Consider the following 15240-nt stretch of genomic DNA (forward strand, 5'->3'; position numbering starts at 1 on the left):
TTAGATGCTGAAAGAAATAATATACATCCTCTAGAAACATACTGTACCTATTTCTCTATTAACTGTCATCTAGGAATAACTGATGAAAAAAGGTAAATATCTTACCGTGGTTTACATATGTATGGGTTGTACCTGCACATTTGCTTGGGCACGTTTATTTGAATGGGCTGGTGTACCTGTAAGAAACGCAGAGAGCGTAGTCTCAGACCCTTTTCTAAAAACGTGGCCCAAAGAACTGCATAGTGCTGTGACATGTTTGCTGATGGAAATTAATAGCACCCCCACACATCTGCTAAAAAGCAGCACATTTTGCCTGCGGGTTGGGAACGTGCATGTTTACACACATACAGTGGGGGAAATAATGATTTGATCCCCTGCAGATTTTTTAAGTTTGCCCACTTACAAAGAAATGAAGGGTCTATAATTGTTATCATAGGTGTATTTAAATTATAGAGACAGAATATCAACCAAAAATCCAGAAAAAACACATGATACAAATGTTATAAATTGAGTTGCAGTTCAGTGAGTAAAATAAGTATTTGAAGCAAAACATGACTTAGTACTTGGTGGAGAAACCCTTGTTTGCAAGCACAGAGGTAAGGCGTTTCTTGTAGTTGGTTACCAGGTTTGCACACATCTCAGGAGAAATTTTGGTCCACTCTTCTTCACAGATCTTCTCTAAATCCTTAAAGTGGTTGTAAACCCTTACAACACACTTTTTGCTACAGGTGAGCCTATAATAAGGCTTACCTGTAGCTACCCTGGATATCTCCTGTATTTGCATGTGCCGACGTCATCGGCACATGCGCACTGAAGCAAACTGAAGCAATGGCACGTACGTGCCGTTGATTCAGTGAGTGTGCCGTTAACAGCGGATCCCGTGCATGTGCGGGAGTAACCTCCGGCCAATCACAGCCCCGGAGCCCGCTATACCCGGAAGTAACTCTGGGAGCGATGTCGGCCGCCGGAGCAGTGTACAAGAACAGTTGTGGGGGCTTCGATCTCAGGTAATTCATAATGAGCTAGTATGCTATGCATACTATTTCATTATGCCTTTGTCTTGCAGACCTGAAGGGCCTGGTATGGAATTTGGGGGGACCCCCACGCATTTTTTTTTTATTTTGGTTCGGGGTTCCCCTGTGGGGGAATCCCATGCCATTTTTATAAATGAACTTTTGTGTATTGCCGGACCGACAATTCATTATAGCCTTTAGAAATGTCATTTTGCTGTCAGACTGTTCTAAGCACGGGAAACATGCGCCACTTTACAGGCATACTATAGACACCCCCATTTACGAAATTTAAAGGAATATTACACTTTTATTGTTTCACTTTACGCATTATTAAAATCACTGCTCCCGAAAAAACGGCCTTTTTTAAAACTTTTTTTTTGCATTGATACATGTTCCCTGGGGCAGGACCCAGGTCCCCAAACACTTTTTAAGACAATACCATGCATATAAGCCTTTAAAATTAGCACTTTTGATTTTTCATGTTCGTGTCCCATAGACTTTAACGGTGTTCACGTATTCGAACAAATTTTTTGCCTGTTCGCATGTTCTGGTGTGAACCCGAACGGGGGGGGGGGGTGTTCGGCCGATCCCTATTGTTCAATATGGGTCCAGTTTTTAGTATTTATGTAGATGTTCCAATCCACTATGTGCGTGAAATGGCAGGCTCAATAATATATATTTAAATGTCAGGGAAGCCAATGCCTACTAAGTTAGGCCTAGTGGGAGTATGCATTCTAATTCTGGGTGGTTTGTGGTCCCACAGGAATCTACAGAACATTACTTGAATGTTGCAAAAGAAGGTGTTGGGGAGATGTATAGATATGGCTTGGAATAGATGTAGATGCCTTGGTAAGGCATTTATTTTTAGAATGGCGGCTCTTCCAAACCAGAAAATCCACAAGTAATCCCAAGTGTGCTGGTCCTGTATGATGTGGGTGAGGATAGGGAGGTGGTTGAGTGTTCAAATGGTAGCCAGATACCTAGGTACGTAATGGCTTAAGGGTGGCCCTGTTTTATTTTAACTCTATTGAATCCCATGTGAGAACTCTAAAAGATAAAGCAACATTTCTAAAGAAATTTTGTTTCTGTGTGGCCAATGACAAATAGAGAATAGAAATATTGAAATCTAAAAAAAAAAAGTAGTAATTTCATGCATGCTTGTTTCTTAAAGCACACTGTGTGTACCAACTGTTATAATTCTTCTTGTAAAAAGTCCATCAATGTGAGGTATCATTGCTCCATCCAACCAGTTTCAAATAGATAAGATGACAAAACCACATATCTGTGGATACAATTAGACTGTCACAGACATTCCTAGACAGTATACAGAGTATATCACAGGAGAAATGCTGCATGCCCGTGTTCAATTTGTATTGGATGATCACAATGGTTTTTCCTGCAACAATTCAGGTACTACCTTCCCTCCTTGTCATTCTGATTGTGCCCACATGATCCACTGCTTTCTTATGTCTATGGCTAACTTTAAACAAATGCACTTCCCAGTGTAATTTTTTGGGGTTTTTTTTTTTTATTCAGGAGCCCTGTGAAAGTGACTATCTGTCATTAATCATTGATGCTGTCCTTCAGAAATGGCTACAAGAAAATTGGACTGTAAAAATCTGTGAGGTATTGTAGGTGTATGTGTTGTTTTTACTTGGCTCCATCAGCATCTAAATGTCCTTCATTGGGACCTGAAAATGATAAATTGGAATGTATAGAAAATATAATCTGTTTATACAGGAGTACAGTATGTGTTTACCTCAGTGTAAAACAGAAGTATTAAAAGTCAGATCAAGGAGCTGATTTACTGTAGATAGCTGACCCAGGATGTAGAACTGCTAAACCAGGAAGAAGCAGACTGACCACTAGACATGTGCAATTCATTTAGTTCCGAATTAGTTTTTTAACTAATGTAGACAAATTTGTCAATTTGGAAATATCCAAATTTTTGAATTTCCAAAAAAGAAATTTCGAAAACCAAAAATTCGAAATTCGAAATTTGGAATTCGAAAATCCAAAAATTCAAAATTTCATAATATCGGAAATTTGAAAATCCGAAATTTCGGAAATTTGAAATTCGAAAATCTGAAATAATAACTAACAATAACTTAACTACTACTATCTATTAAATTATAGATATTGGAATTTCCTTTCAAATTTGGCTGTTAGTGAATGTAACGAATATGAATTTATCCGAAGTTATGAATTATCCATAATAACGAATGCTGTATCTAAACGAATGGAACGTAACTAATTAATAATAAATAACAATAATAATAATAAAAACATATTATTAATAATTATTATTTAGTTTCGTTCCATTTCCGTTCCATTTGCGAATTTTCGAATTTCCGAATTTTCTAATTCCGAAATTTCGCATTTACGAAATTCCGAATTTTCAAATTTACGAATTACGAATTTCAAATTTTCTGAATTTTCGAATTCCAAATTTTCAAATTTACAAATTTACGAATTTTTTGACATTTCGAATTTTCAAATTTCCGAAAAAAAACAAATTAAACGAAAACGAACTAATTTTTCGGCAGTGCGCATGTCTGGTGACCACACTGACTAGCAGATGTCTGTGCATCACAAAAACTACCCAAAATGACAAATCCTTTGGAAGGTAAAATTGTAAACATATATGTATTTCATATGTTCATGTAGCTGTTTGCCTGGAGTTCCACTAAAAGCCCTAAACTAAAGGTGGCCATACATGATTTCATTTTTTTCATTTAGCCATCTGAATCAATTCCCCCATCCACATATTCAAAGTGGATGGGGTAACCCTCCCTGCTGCGCTTTTGTATTCTGACAGCGGGGGAGACTCCCTCTGACAGGGTGGTTGAGCAGGAGTTGATCAGTAGTTCAACCACAGTGGTCACACATGGATCGAACTTTAGCCAGTCCCTGCTGACTTGGCCAAATTTTGATCCATGTATGGCCAGCCTAAGGCTAGCAGTAAACAGCTTGAAATTCAGACAGATGGCAGCCCTGCTCACCCAACGCCACAAAAGTGGATTTAAAAACAACTTATCTGAAAATTATTGGTTGAATAGTGATTGCGTCAAATTAGATGTTGTCATTGTTCAGGTATTCAGATAGCTGCAGGTCCAAAAGGCATGAAAGATAAAAATTCAGCATTGCAGACTTCACTGACTATGTTCTGTACATGTCTGGCTGGTATGTTATTTTTTTTCAAATTCTTTATTTGTGAAATACATGATATAATGAAAATCATACAAATATAGTCATGCTAATATAATAAGCCAGAGGACACGACATTGTATTAGTTCCAACCTGGAACCTCTCAGTTTGTCTGAACATTTCCCTCCAACCTTGAAAGCATTTATTGACATTGTAACCCAACCAACTTTGTTTGTAAAGACAGTTTCAAGGTTAGGGAGCTCTCTGATTCCCATGTGTAAATAGGCTCCTATATGTATGAAACCGATAAACTATAAGGTGTGACCATAGGGTCATTATTTTCATTATAGATAACAAGAACCTAGCGGTTCTATAAGTAATTAGAAAATTAAAGAAGATACAACAGACGAGAATAAAGAAAAAAGAGAAGGAATGAAAGTGTAATAGTAACTGGAAATTCAGTAAAAAAAGGAGGGACGGGGGGGAGGGGAAAGGACATGAGGGAGATTGAGGAAGGGGGATGGAAAGCGTAAGGGACCGACGAGATCTCTCACCTTGCCCCTCAGCTCACCCATATTGTCCAGAAAGAGAGCCATGTTGACCCTTTTTACCCCCTGATCTCATTACCTCAAGTGTTTTCTCCGTGTTTAAGCTAGCAGTCTTGCATGCTCCTCTGAGTAGAAAAATTCACGCCAATAGTACCATTTCTTAAGGAATTTTTCACTGTTCCCTTTTTCTGTTGCTATTAAGTCCTCCATTTTGTAAATGTCGGCTATTTTCTTTAGCCACAACGCCACCGCCGGGGATTCCGTTTGCTTCCAGAGCAGAGGGATACAGCTTTTCGCTGCTGTGCTCAACAGGGGGAGGATCGACTTCCTGTACGCTTTACTCGGGATTTCATGGTGATGCAATAAAAAGAATTCTGGACTCTTGGGTAGCTCCCTGTCTGTAAACTTTTGTGTAATTCTATGGACCTCAGACCAGAAGGGAGACAGACGCTTACATGACCAAAAGATATGGAGCAGGGTGCCCGCCTCCTCTCCACATCTCCAACAAAGATCTGAGCTTTGAGGAAACATCTGGTGCAGCCTAGCTGGGGTGTAATACCATTGAGACAGTATTTTAAATCCTGCTTTCTGTTGGGTGGCGCAAATTGAGGTTTTGAAAGTGAAGAGAATTACTCTTTCCACTTGTTTCTCGGTAAGCTGTATGCCCAGGTCTCGTTCCCATTTACTTATATATGGGGGTTTATAGCCTTTAGGGGACGCGAGCAGGAGTTGGTATGTTAATGAGATGGTGTGTCGCATAGGTTCTTGCTCCAGGCTTAGTTGCTCGAATGGTGTCAGGGATCTTAAATATGGTGTCGGTGAAGTTTGTGCTTTAATAAAGTGAGCTAATTGTAGTTTTTGCCAGAAGGAAAGGCATTCCAACAGTGGGTCATTCATGATAGCGTTCCTGGACATCCACTGTCCATTTAGTATGAAGTGTCGAAGTTGACTCCTTTCACTGCCCTTCAACTCCTGAAAACTAGTGTCTTGCCACCCCGGCCTAAAATCTGGGTTCCCAATTACTGGTGTTAGTGGGGAAGGTGCCGGTGCGATCGAGCATTCTTTATTGATTTTTTGTGTTATTCGCCAAGTCTCTCCTATCGTTGGGTGTTTTACTATGTTAGCTGGTAGGTTCTTCTGACACCAGGGAATTCCCTTTAACTCTAATCCCGAAAGAAGTTGCTCTATTTGGATCCATTGCTTTAGCTTTTCATGTTTACACCAATCTATAATTCTTGTCAAGTGGCACGTGACGTGGTACAGACTTACATCTGGAAGGCCTATGCCTCCCGACGTTTTAGGTAGCCTTAAAATGGCCTGTGCCAACCTCGGAGGTTTCTGGGCCCAGATAAACCTGCCTATAGTACGGTTTGTAGCCCGCAAAAAGGCCTTCGGAACCTTGACGGGGAGGGTCTGGAGCAGTGGCGGCTGGTGAAGTTTTAGGATGGGGGGGCGCCAGACCCCGCCCTTCCTTTTTGACCCCTCCCACTTGGTGGAAATGGGCGTGGTTTCAGCGAAATAGTGGGCGTGGCTCTAAGGTGGTGTGGTTAGAGTCTGAGATGAACGAGGGATGGAGGGAGAGGGAGAGAGGGACAGCAGGCCTAGATCCTACACAACAAAAGAAATGTGTATTCTACAAAGTTTAACAATCAGCAGATAAGGATACTCCAAACACCTGGTGTTAGCGCTTTAATCATCCCGGCACCATGGTTGTTATGGTGTCAGGATGATTGAAGCTCATTATTACTATTATTACATTGTAATATAAAATCGTTCAACTCACCATAATGCAGAATCAGTGGGAGCCCTGAGCGTGTCACTAGCCACGTCGCCTACAACCAGATGCCATCAGGTGTCCCCAGCAGTCCCTTCTTACATGCAGCCTGTGTCACATCAAATGCAGCCTCTGTCACACCAAATGCAGCCTCTGTCACATCAAATGCAGCCTCTGTCACATCAAATGCAGCCTCTGCCCCCCCCAAATACAGCCTCTGTCCCCTTACATCAGAGTTGCCATCAGTGTCCCCCCACAGCATGTGTCCCCATCAGAGCCCCCCACAGCAGGTGTCCCCATCAGAGCCCCCCACAGCAGGTGTCCCCATCAGAGCCCCCCACAGCAGGTGTCCCCCACAGCAGGGTGTCTCCATCAGAATCCCCCCACAGCAGGTGTCCCCATCAGAGTCCCCCCACAGCAGGTGTCCCCATCAGAGTCCCCCCACAGCAGGTGTCCCCATCAGAGCCCCCCACCAGAGCCCCCCACAGCAGGTGTCCCCTATCAAAGCCCCCCACAGCAGGTGTCCCCCATCAGAGCCCCCCACAGCAGGTGTCCCCTATCAAAGCCCCCCACAGCAGGTGTCCCCCATCAAAGCCCCCCACAGCAGGTGTCCCCCATCAGAGCCCCCCACAGCAGGTGTCCCCCATCAGAGCCCCCCACAGCAGGTGTCCCCCATCAGAGTCCCCCCACAGCAGGTGTCCCCCATCAAAGTCCCCCCCACAGCAGATGTCCCCCATCAGAGCCCCCCACAGCAGGTGTCCTCCACAGCAGGTGTCTCAATCAGAGTCCCCCCACAGCAGGTGTCCCCATCAGAGTCCCCCCAAAACAGGAGTCGCCCATCAGAGCCCCCCACAGCAGGTGTCCCCCATCAGAGCCCCCCACAGCAGGTGTCCCCCATCAGAGCCCCCCACCAGAGCCCCCCACAGCAGGTGTCCCCCACCAGAGCCCCCCACAGCAGGTGTCCCCTATCAAAGCCCCCCACAGCAGGTGTCCCCCATCAGAGCCCCCCACAGCAGGTGTCCCCCATCAGAGTCCCCCCACAGCAGGTGTCCCCCATCAGAGTCCCCCCACAGCAGGTGTCCCCCATCAAAGTCCCCCCACAGCAGGTGTCCCCCATCAAAGTCCCCCCACAGCAGGTGTCCCCCATCAGAGCCCCCCACAGCAGGTGTCCCCCACAGCAGGTGTCTCAATCAGAGTCCCCCCACAGCAGGTGTCCCCATCAGAGTCCCCCCAAAACAGGAGTCGCCCATCAGAGACCCCACAGCAGGTGTCCCCCATCAGAGCCCCCCACAGCAGGTGTCCCCCATCAAAGCCCCCCACAGCAGGTGTCCCCCATCAGAGTCCCCCCACAGCAGGTGTCCCCCATCAGAGTCCCCCCCACAGCAGGTGTCCCCCATCAGAGTCCCCCCCACAGCAGGTGTCCCCCATCAGAGTCCCCCCCACAGCAGGTGTCCCCCATCAGAGTCCCCCCCACAGCAGGTGTCCCCCATCCGAGTCCCCCCCACAGCAGGTGTCCCCCATCAGTGTCCCCCCACAGCAGGTGTCCCCATCAGAGTCCCCCCAAGCAGGTGTCCCCATCAGAGTCCCCCCACAGCAGGTGTCCCCATCAGAGCTCCCCACAGCAGGTGTCCCCCATCAGAGTCCCCCCACAGCAGGTGTCCCCATCAGAGTCCCCCCACAGCAGGTGTCCCCATCAGAGTCCCCCCCACAGCAGGTGTCCCCCATCAGAGTCCCCCACAGCAGGTGTCCCCCATCAGAGTCCCCCACAGCAGGTGTCCCCCATCAGAGCCCCCCACAGCAGGTGTCCCCCATCAGAGCCCCCCACAGCAGGTGTCCCCCATCAGAGTCCCCCCACAGCAGGTGTCCCCATCAGAGTCCCCCAACAGCAGGTGTCCCCATCAGAGTCCCCCCCACAGCAGGTGTCCCCATCAGAGTCCCCCCCACAGCAGGTGTCCCCATCAGAGTCCCCCCCACAGCAGGTGTCCCCATCAGAGTCCCCCCCACAGCAGGTGTCCCCATCAGAACCCCCCACAGCAGGGTGTCCCCATCAGAACCCCCCACAGCAGGGTGTCCCCATCAGAACCCCCCACAGCAGGGTGTCCCCATCAGAACCCCCCACAGCAGGGTGTCCCCATCAGAACCCCCCACAGCAGGGTGTCCCCATCAGAACCCCCACAGCAGTTGTCCCCATCAGAGCCCCCCACAGCAGTTGTCCCCATCAGAGCCCCCCACAGCAGTTGTCCCCATCAGAGCCCCCCCCTCAGCAGGTGTCCCCCCGATTCTCCACACAGCGGTACTTACCTTCAGTCTCCTGCGGTGTCCTCCTCCTCACACTGGCACCAGCATTCTTCCTGCTTCCTCTCTCGGGTGCAATGAGAGAGAGAACCAGGAAGTGACATCTGACTCAGGGCAGATGTCAATCAAATCTGAAGTGCCAAGTAGCTTCCGCCCGGCGCCTGTAGTATGTATTACTATGGCCGAGCGGAAGCTACTTGGCGCTTCAGAAAACGCCCCAAGGCGGGCTGAACGCCCGCAAATGCAGCGCCACGTCTGCAATCTCGTGATTGCATAGACGTGGCGCTTCCTATAAGTGCACTGTGTCCGGCGTCGCACTGTATCCGGCGTCCGAACACAGTGCACTTAAGGACTTTTTTTTTCCTGTTTTTTTTTTTTTTTAAAGGGCCAGTATTAAAAAAAATTTTTTTTTTTTTTGTTTTTTTTTTGTTTTTTTTTTGTTGCTGCCTGGAGGGGGGGGGGGGGGGGGGGCGGCGCCCAGGCGCCCCCTATGGACGGGCCGCCACTGGTCTGGAGGTAGTATAGTAGTTGGGGCATAATATTCATTTTTATAATACTGCACCGTCCGAACCAAGAGAACTTGCGTGATTGCCATTTTAGTAGGTCCTTTTTGATGTCTGAAAGAAGGAGGGGGAAATTAATTGAGAAGATATCCTCTACCCTGCCCGGTAGGCGGATGCCCAAGTATGTAATATATGACTCTGACCATTTAAAGGGAAAGTCTAGTTTTAGAAGGTTGAGCATGGAGTCTGACATGGATATATTTAACGCTTCTGATTTTTAGAAGTTTACTTTGAAGGCAGATAGGGTGCCATAGGTCCGCAGTTCTGACATTAAATTAGGTATAGAGACTAAGGGGTTTGTTATGAAAAAGAGTAAGTCGTCCGCGAAAGCTGCCGTTTTAGGAGCAAGTGACTCACTGAGTTGAATTCCCGTTATGTTGGGGTTGTCTCTTACTGTGCGAAGGAAGGGTTCTAGGGATAATATAAATATCAGGGGGGACAGGGGGCAACCCTGCCTAGTCCCATTGGAGATACCAAAGGGGGAGGAGAGCTGGCCATTGACTTTTACTCTTGCTGTGGGCTTGGAGTAAATGGCATGTATCCAATTCATCATCCGTTTTCCAAAACCTATTTGGTGTAATGTCTCGATTAGAAAGGGCCAGCTCACTCTATCGAATGCCTTTTCGGCGTCGGTAGAGAGAAGTAGCAGCGGGGTGTGTTGTAATCTGGCTGCGTGAATAAGATTAATTGCCTTTATGGTGTTATCCCTCGCCTCTCTGGAAGGTACGAAGCCTACCTGGTCTAAATGGACCAGTGAGGGAATTCATTCTGACAGCCTCATGGAAAGTACCTTAGTAAAGATCTGCAGGTCAATGTTGAGGAGCGAAATTGGTCTGTAGTTTTGACATAATAAAGGGTCCTTGCCCTCCTTGGGGATTACTGAGATGAAAGCACGTAGGGAATCCTCTGGGGGTAGTGCCCCCTCCCCGGCGTCATTGAAGGCCGCTAAGAAATGTGGTGTCAGAATGTTGCTAAACGTCTTAAAATACATCAGCGTGTAGCCATCGGGGGCCTGGTGCTTTGCCCGTATGCATACGTGCAATGGCCATCAATACCTCTTCTCCTGACAACGGCTCTTCCAAGGTCTTTAAGACCTCTTCAGGTAACCGGGGAAGGTCCGATTTCTGAATGTAAGCCCTTATCGCTTCCTGTTCGTGGGATTGCTCGAATCCCGAGGACGGACATTTAATATTGTATAGTGCGGGGTAGTATTTGCGGAACTGGTCCAGTATTCCCTCTGTAGTATGTACTTTAGAGCCATCTTCTCCCTTTAATTTGGGAATAAACGCTTGTGCCCTCTGGGCTCTCAAGGCCCTAGCTAACAGCCTGCCACACTTGTTACTGTGTTCATAAAAAGTGCGTTTGCACCTAGCTATGACTGCTTTAGCCCTATCCAATGCCAGGGATTTCAATTGACCCCTAAGGGTCGTAAGCTCCCGCAGTGTTTGAATGGCTCTTGTTTGTTTATGGGTAGATTCTAGGTCTCTAATTTTCCCTAGAAGGTCAAGAGTTTGCTGAGCTCTTTCCTTCTTAAGTCGTGTACCGATTTTTATCAAGATCCCCCTAATGGTGCATTTGTGGGCCTCCCACACCAGCAAGGGAGCGCACTCACCTTCTGCGTTTGATGAGAAGAAATTCCTCAACTCTCTTGCCACCTCCTCAATCACCTCTGGAGACTGAATCAGTGAGTCATTGAGCTTCCATTGCCATTGTTTGGGTCTATGGGGTAGTATATCTATGTCTACAAACACCGGGGCATGGTCCGAAAAGGTGATGGAACCTATTGATGCGGACCGAACTCTAGACAGGAGAGATTGGGGCACCAGAAACATATCGATTCTAGTATATGAGTCATGTGGATGTGAATTAAAGGTAAAATCCTTCTGGGTCGGAATGCATTATCCTCCAGATGTCTACCAGATGGAAGGCATAAAAGTTCTTTTTTAGGCGTTTGAGTGCCGCATAGGAGAGTTGTGAGGATTGCCTGGAGGTATCTATGGCGGGGTCCATGGCAAAATTGAGATCTCCTCCCAAAATCACCTCACCTTCAGCGAAGTCAACTAGATTGGTCAGAATGGGTTCCAAGAACTCAATCTGACCAGTGTTGGGGAGATACAGGTTCACCAAGGTTACCAGGGAGCCACCCAATACCCCTTTCACAAATAGAGCCCGTCCTTCCTTATCATTCCAAGTGTCGCGAAACGTCCACGGTGTCGTGGATCGTATCAGTATGCTGACTCCCTTGGACTTAGAATCAACGGAACACCCGTGATAGACAGTTGGGAAATATCGGTCTTTTAATCTCGGGATACCATTGGCACGAAAATGAGTCTCCTGGAGGAAGCATATGTGGGCTTTCACATGTCTTATGTTGGATAGTACCACGGATCTTTTTTCAGGGGTGTTAAGCCCCTTCGTGTTAATGGACATCAACCTGATAGACTCCATTGAGCTCACTGATCTAACTGGATTGGGGTAAAGGAAGGGTGAGCTAGAGGGGCGAGGAAAGGGGAAAAAAAAAAAAAAAAGAAAAAAAGGGGGGGTAAGCGGGAAAGTAGCAGAGAAGGAAAAAAGGTGTAGATATAAGAGGAAGAAAGGCGAAAAAGCAGAAAAAAGAAAGAACGAGCTACGTAAATATCAGTGGACTCGAATATCTAATGCGCTCAGGGCTCTTACGAGACTAAGTCTCAATACACCCGTGGAGCTACAACTAGGAGCTCCAGAGGGGTGATAACCTATGTGGGGTTGTGACTGCACACGTCGGAATCGAGAGCTCCCTCTTCTGACCCACCACTGAAATAGTGTACTTCATAAAAATATCAAACAAAGACAGCATATAAAATAAAAAAAATAATAGTCAACACGTCTTAATCTACAAAACTTAACTGCATGTAAGAGGGGTATACTCCTATCAAGATCTACCACCCCTATCAAACATCCCACCCACTGCATGGATGGACACAGCCCCGTGGGTCTCTTATAACGACCCTAATCGTTGTCAAATGAGCGAGTGTGCATCGTCAGAGGCCTTACATACATAGAACAGCAAAATACCAAACCTACCTCTAAACCATTGGCTTAACAGATCGTGTGGTTTGGCGCCCGGAACTCAGAATCTTATCAGTGTCACCTTAATCCCTTTCCGAACATACCTCCTCTCGGCAGGCAGGGTGCCACCTTCCTGAGCGTCAGTAGGGGTCACGGTCCTAACCCAGAACTGTTTGGGCCGCACGTGACCCTCCCCCTGCTACTCAGGTGGCAAAAAAAAGCCGAGATAGACCGCTACTCTTCCGGATTCCTATGTGCCACCCCCCAAAAACATGGTCCACCTCCTCTATAGCTCCCACCCTCCTCCTCCCCGCCATCTCTCCCCTTAAAACGTTAGGCCCTAGTGTGTTCTGTAAACCAGATCTTGTAGCAATAACCGGTCTGTATCTATTCGAATAACCAAGAGAGAAACCTAGAAACACAGCTAAATAAAAAAGAAAAAAAAATACATAATGTAAAAGGATTGAGGTTGTTTGATTGGAGATCTCGGGTAGTTCGCCCAAACTATGCATTATTAGACTCCTTATATTTCTTTGTATGAGAACAGTTACTGCACCTCTTTCCCATGGAAATGGTAGGTTAGTCTCTCCTGAAAATAATTCCTCAGCATTTTGGCAGTAAATGTAAGCCCCAGTGTGTCCTCCTGCTCAAGTGCACAAAACAACTATACATTAGTGTCCGGGAGAGCAGGTAGATACACATGGGTTCCGCAAAATAATGGCTAAGCACCGGGAGGGAGGCGAGGGGAAAGAGCAGACAAACAAAAGGGACCATCCGGAGGGCGGCCAGTGGTACTCAACAAACAGAAAAAAAAAGGGGCTGGGGGGGGGTGGGTGGCTCCTTAATTAGATCCATAGCCATCCGACTGGTTTAGCATAAAATCAGTTTCCTGATGCCGAGAGATCAATCATCCTGTCACTTACTTGAGAGTAGTGTGGGGTCTTATGGTTCCGGATCTCCCCTTCCCAAGGGAGTGGGTTCTCTCTGGCGACGCCTTGCTGACCGACGGGGGAGCCCCACCTGGGCGATCTGGGAGGTAGGCCGAGGGTCACTTTTTGGCAGGGGCCCCAGCCAATTCCTCAGCGGGAACGGCTCCATGTGTAAAAAAGCAAAGAGGTCAGGGAGCTCTGCATGGCGCCTGAGGGTAAAATAATCCGCGCCTTTACGAATAGTCAGTTGCACTGGGAAACCCCACCGATATGTTAGATCCGCTCTGTTTAATCGCTCCAGCAGGGGTTTTAGCATAGATCTTCTCCACAAAGTGGCCCTGGATATATCTGGGAAAATTGCTATTTGTGCCCCATCGAAATCCACGGAGCCTTTGAGACGTGCTGCCCGCATGATCTGCTCCTTGTGACTGTAGCGGTGTAAACGGCACAGCACATCGCGTGGTCTGTCTGCATCCGCCATTCTGGGACCGAGCGCCCTATGTACTCTATCAAATTCCAGGGATGCTGGTATGTCCCCGTCCAGTATCGTGTGAATAATAGCTCTCACCGTTGCTGACAGGTTCTCCTGGCCGGTTGCTTCTGGAATCCCTCGGAACCTCAGATTCTGCCTGCGGCTTCGGTTCTCCAAGTCTTCGGCATGCAATTGAACTTCTGCCAGTTGTTCTTGGTGTTTCTGCTGGGCTCTCTCCAGCTGTGTAACACGGAGCTTCAGAGATCCCATCGAGGCCTCCTCTCTAGTCAGTCTGTCATCGATCTCTTGTACCTCCGTACGGATCTCCTGTAGGTCTCTACGGTGCTGTTCCTCCACTCTCAATACCAGCGCCTCCATGTCAGCTTTGGTAGGGAGGGCCTCCATGTCTGCTTTGGTCGGGAGAGCCTTCAACAGGGCTCGTATGTCTGAGTCATCCCCTGGGAACCCTGAAGCTGTGCTGGTTCCTGGCTGACTGCACATAGAGGGGTTTAATAAAGCTGGGATCCCCGTCAGGGTCTGTTGGCTCGACTGCTGTGAGGCTGCCATATCGCCTGTGGAGGAAGCCGGTCGGGTCCCGCCACGTGTAGAGTCCGTGTAGGCCTCCGGTCTTTCTTTGAGCTTTTCTCTGAGAAAGTGATCTATCTGTGAGGCCGGATTTGTCCTAGCAGATCCCCTGTTCTTGCCTCTTTTCCGGAAGCTCATGGCCGAGAAAAAACGTGTTGAAATGATAGCATAACTGCCGTGTTAGTGGGTCTGGAGTCGGGAGCTCAAGCACAAAGCGACCTCACTCCGCCATGCCCAGGCCACGCCTGGCTGGTATGTTATTGCGCTTTTCTCACCACAACATTTGAGAGTTTGGGTTTAATGAAAGTGCAAAATGCATATTAGCATATTTCTTCAAAGAAGATAATTCATTTATGTAACTTTATCTTTTCAGAGTCCAACAAAAGACAGGAATACATACAAGATCTGTGTATCTGAAGAGGGTTCCTTAAATGCAAACCTGTGGATTATAGAAAGAAGTGTGGAAGACTTCAGGCAGATCTATAGCATCATATGCAGGGTAAGGGTTAAACTGTTAAAGGATAAGTTTACCTTTTTTTTTCTTCAAAATTCCAGCTCCCCTATGTACCAATATAGCATTAATGTACTTATTTTGCAAAAATAAAACCGCTTTCTATGTATTCTACACAGGCTGCCTTACTCTCTTCATAGCTGTTTAAAGAGGAAGTAAAGCCTCTTTAAAAAAAAAAAAAAATACACCCTGCAAGACAAAGGCATAATGAGCTAGTATGCATAGCATACTAGCTCATTATGAATTACTTACCTGAGATCGAAGCCCCCACATCGGCCCTCGTTCGCCTCCTCTGACGTCGCCATCTATCCTGGAGTGACTTCCAGGTATCACGGCTCCGGCCAGACGTCACTCC

The 15240-nt window shown here is 47.0% G+C and overlaps 1 protein-coding gene across 3 annotated transcripts in view; it reads left to right on the plus strand.

Moving 5' to 3' along the window:
• Positions 1-15240, plus strand: part of LOC141108087 (uncharacterized) — a 112019-nt gene that overhangs the window by 49411 nt on the left and 47368 nt on the right. For all 3 annotated transcript variants that reach the window (XM_073599321.1, XM_073599322.1, XM_073599323.1), the window contains exons 8-9: positions 2550-2639; positions 14748-14873. In XM_073599321.1, the coding sequence (XP_073455422.1) occupies positions 2550-2639; positions 14748-14873 (216 nt within the window). The remainder of the gene's footprint in view (positions 1-2549; positions 2640-14747; positions 14874-15240) is intronic.

The sequence above is a fragment of the Aquarana catesbeiana genome, linkage group LG09 (assembly GCF_042186555.1).
Source record: "Aquarana catesbeiana isolate 2022-GZ linkage group LG09, ASM4218655v1, whole genome shotgun sequence".
NCBI classification, from domain to species: Eukaryota; Metazoa; Chordata; class Amphibia; order Anura; family Ranidae; genus Aquarana; species Aquarana catesbeiana.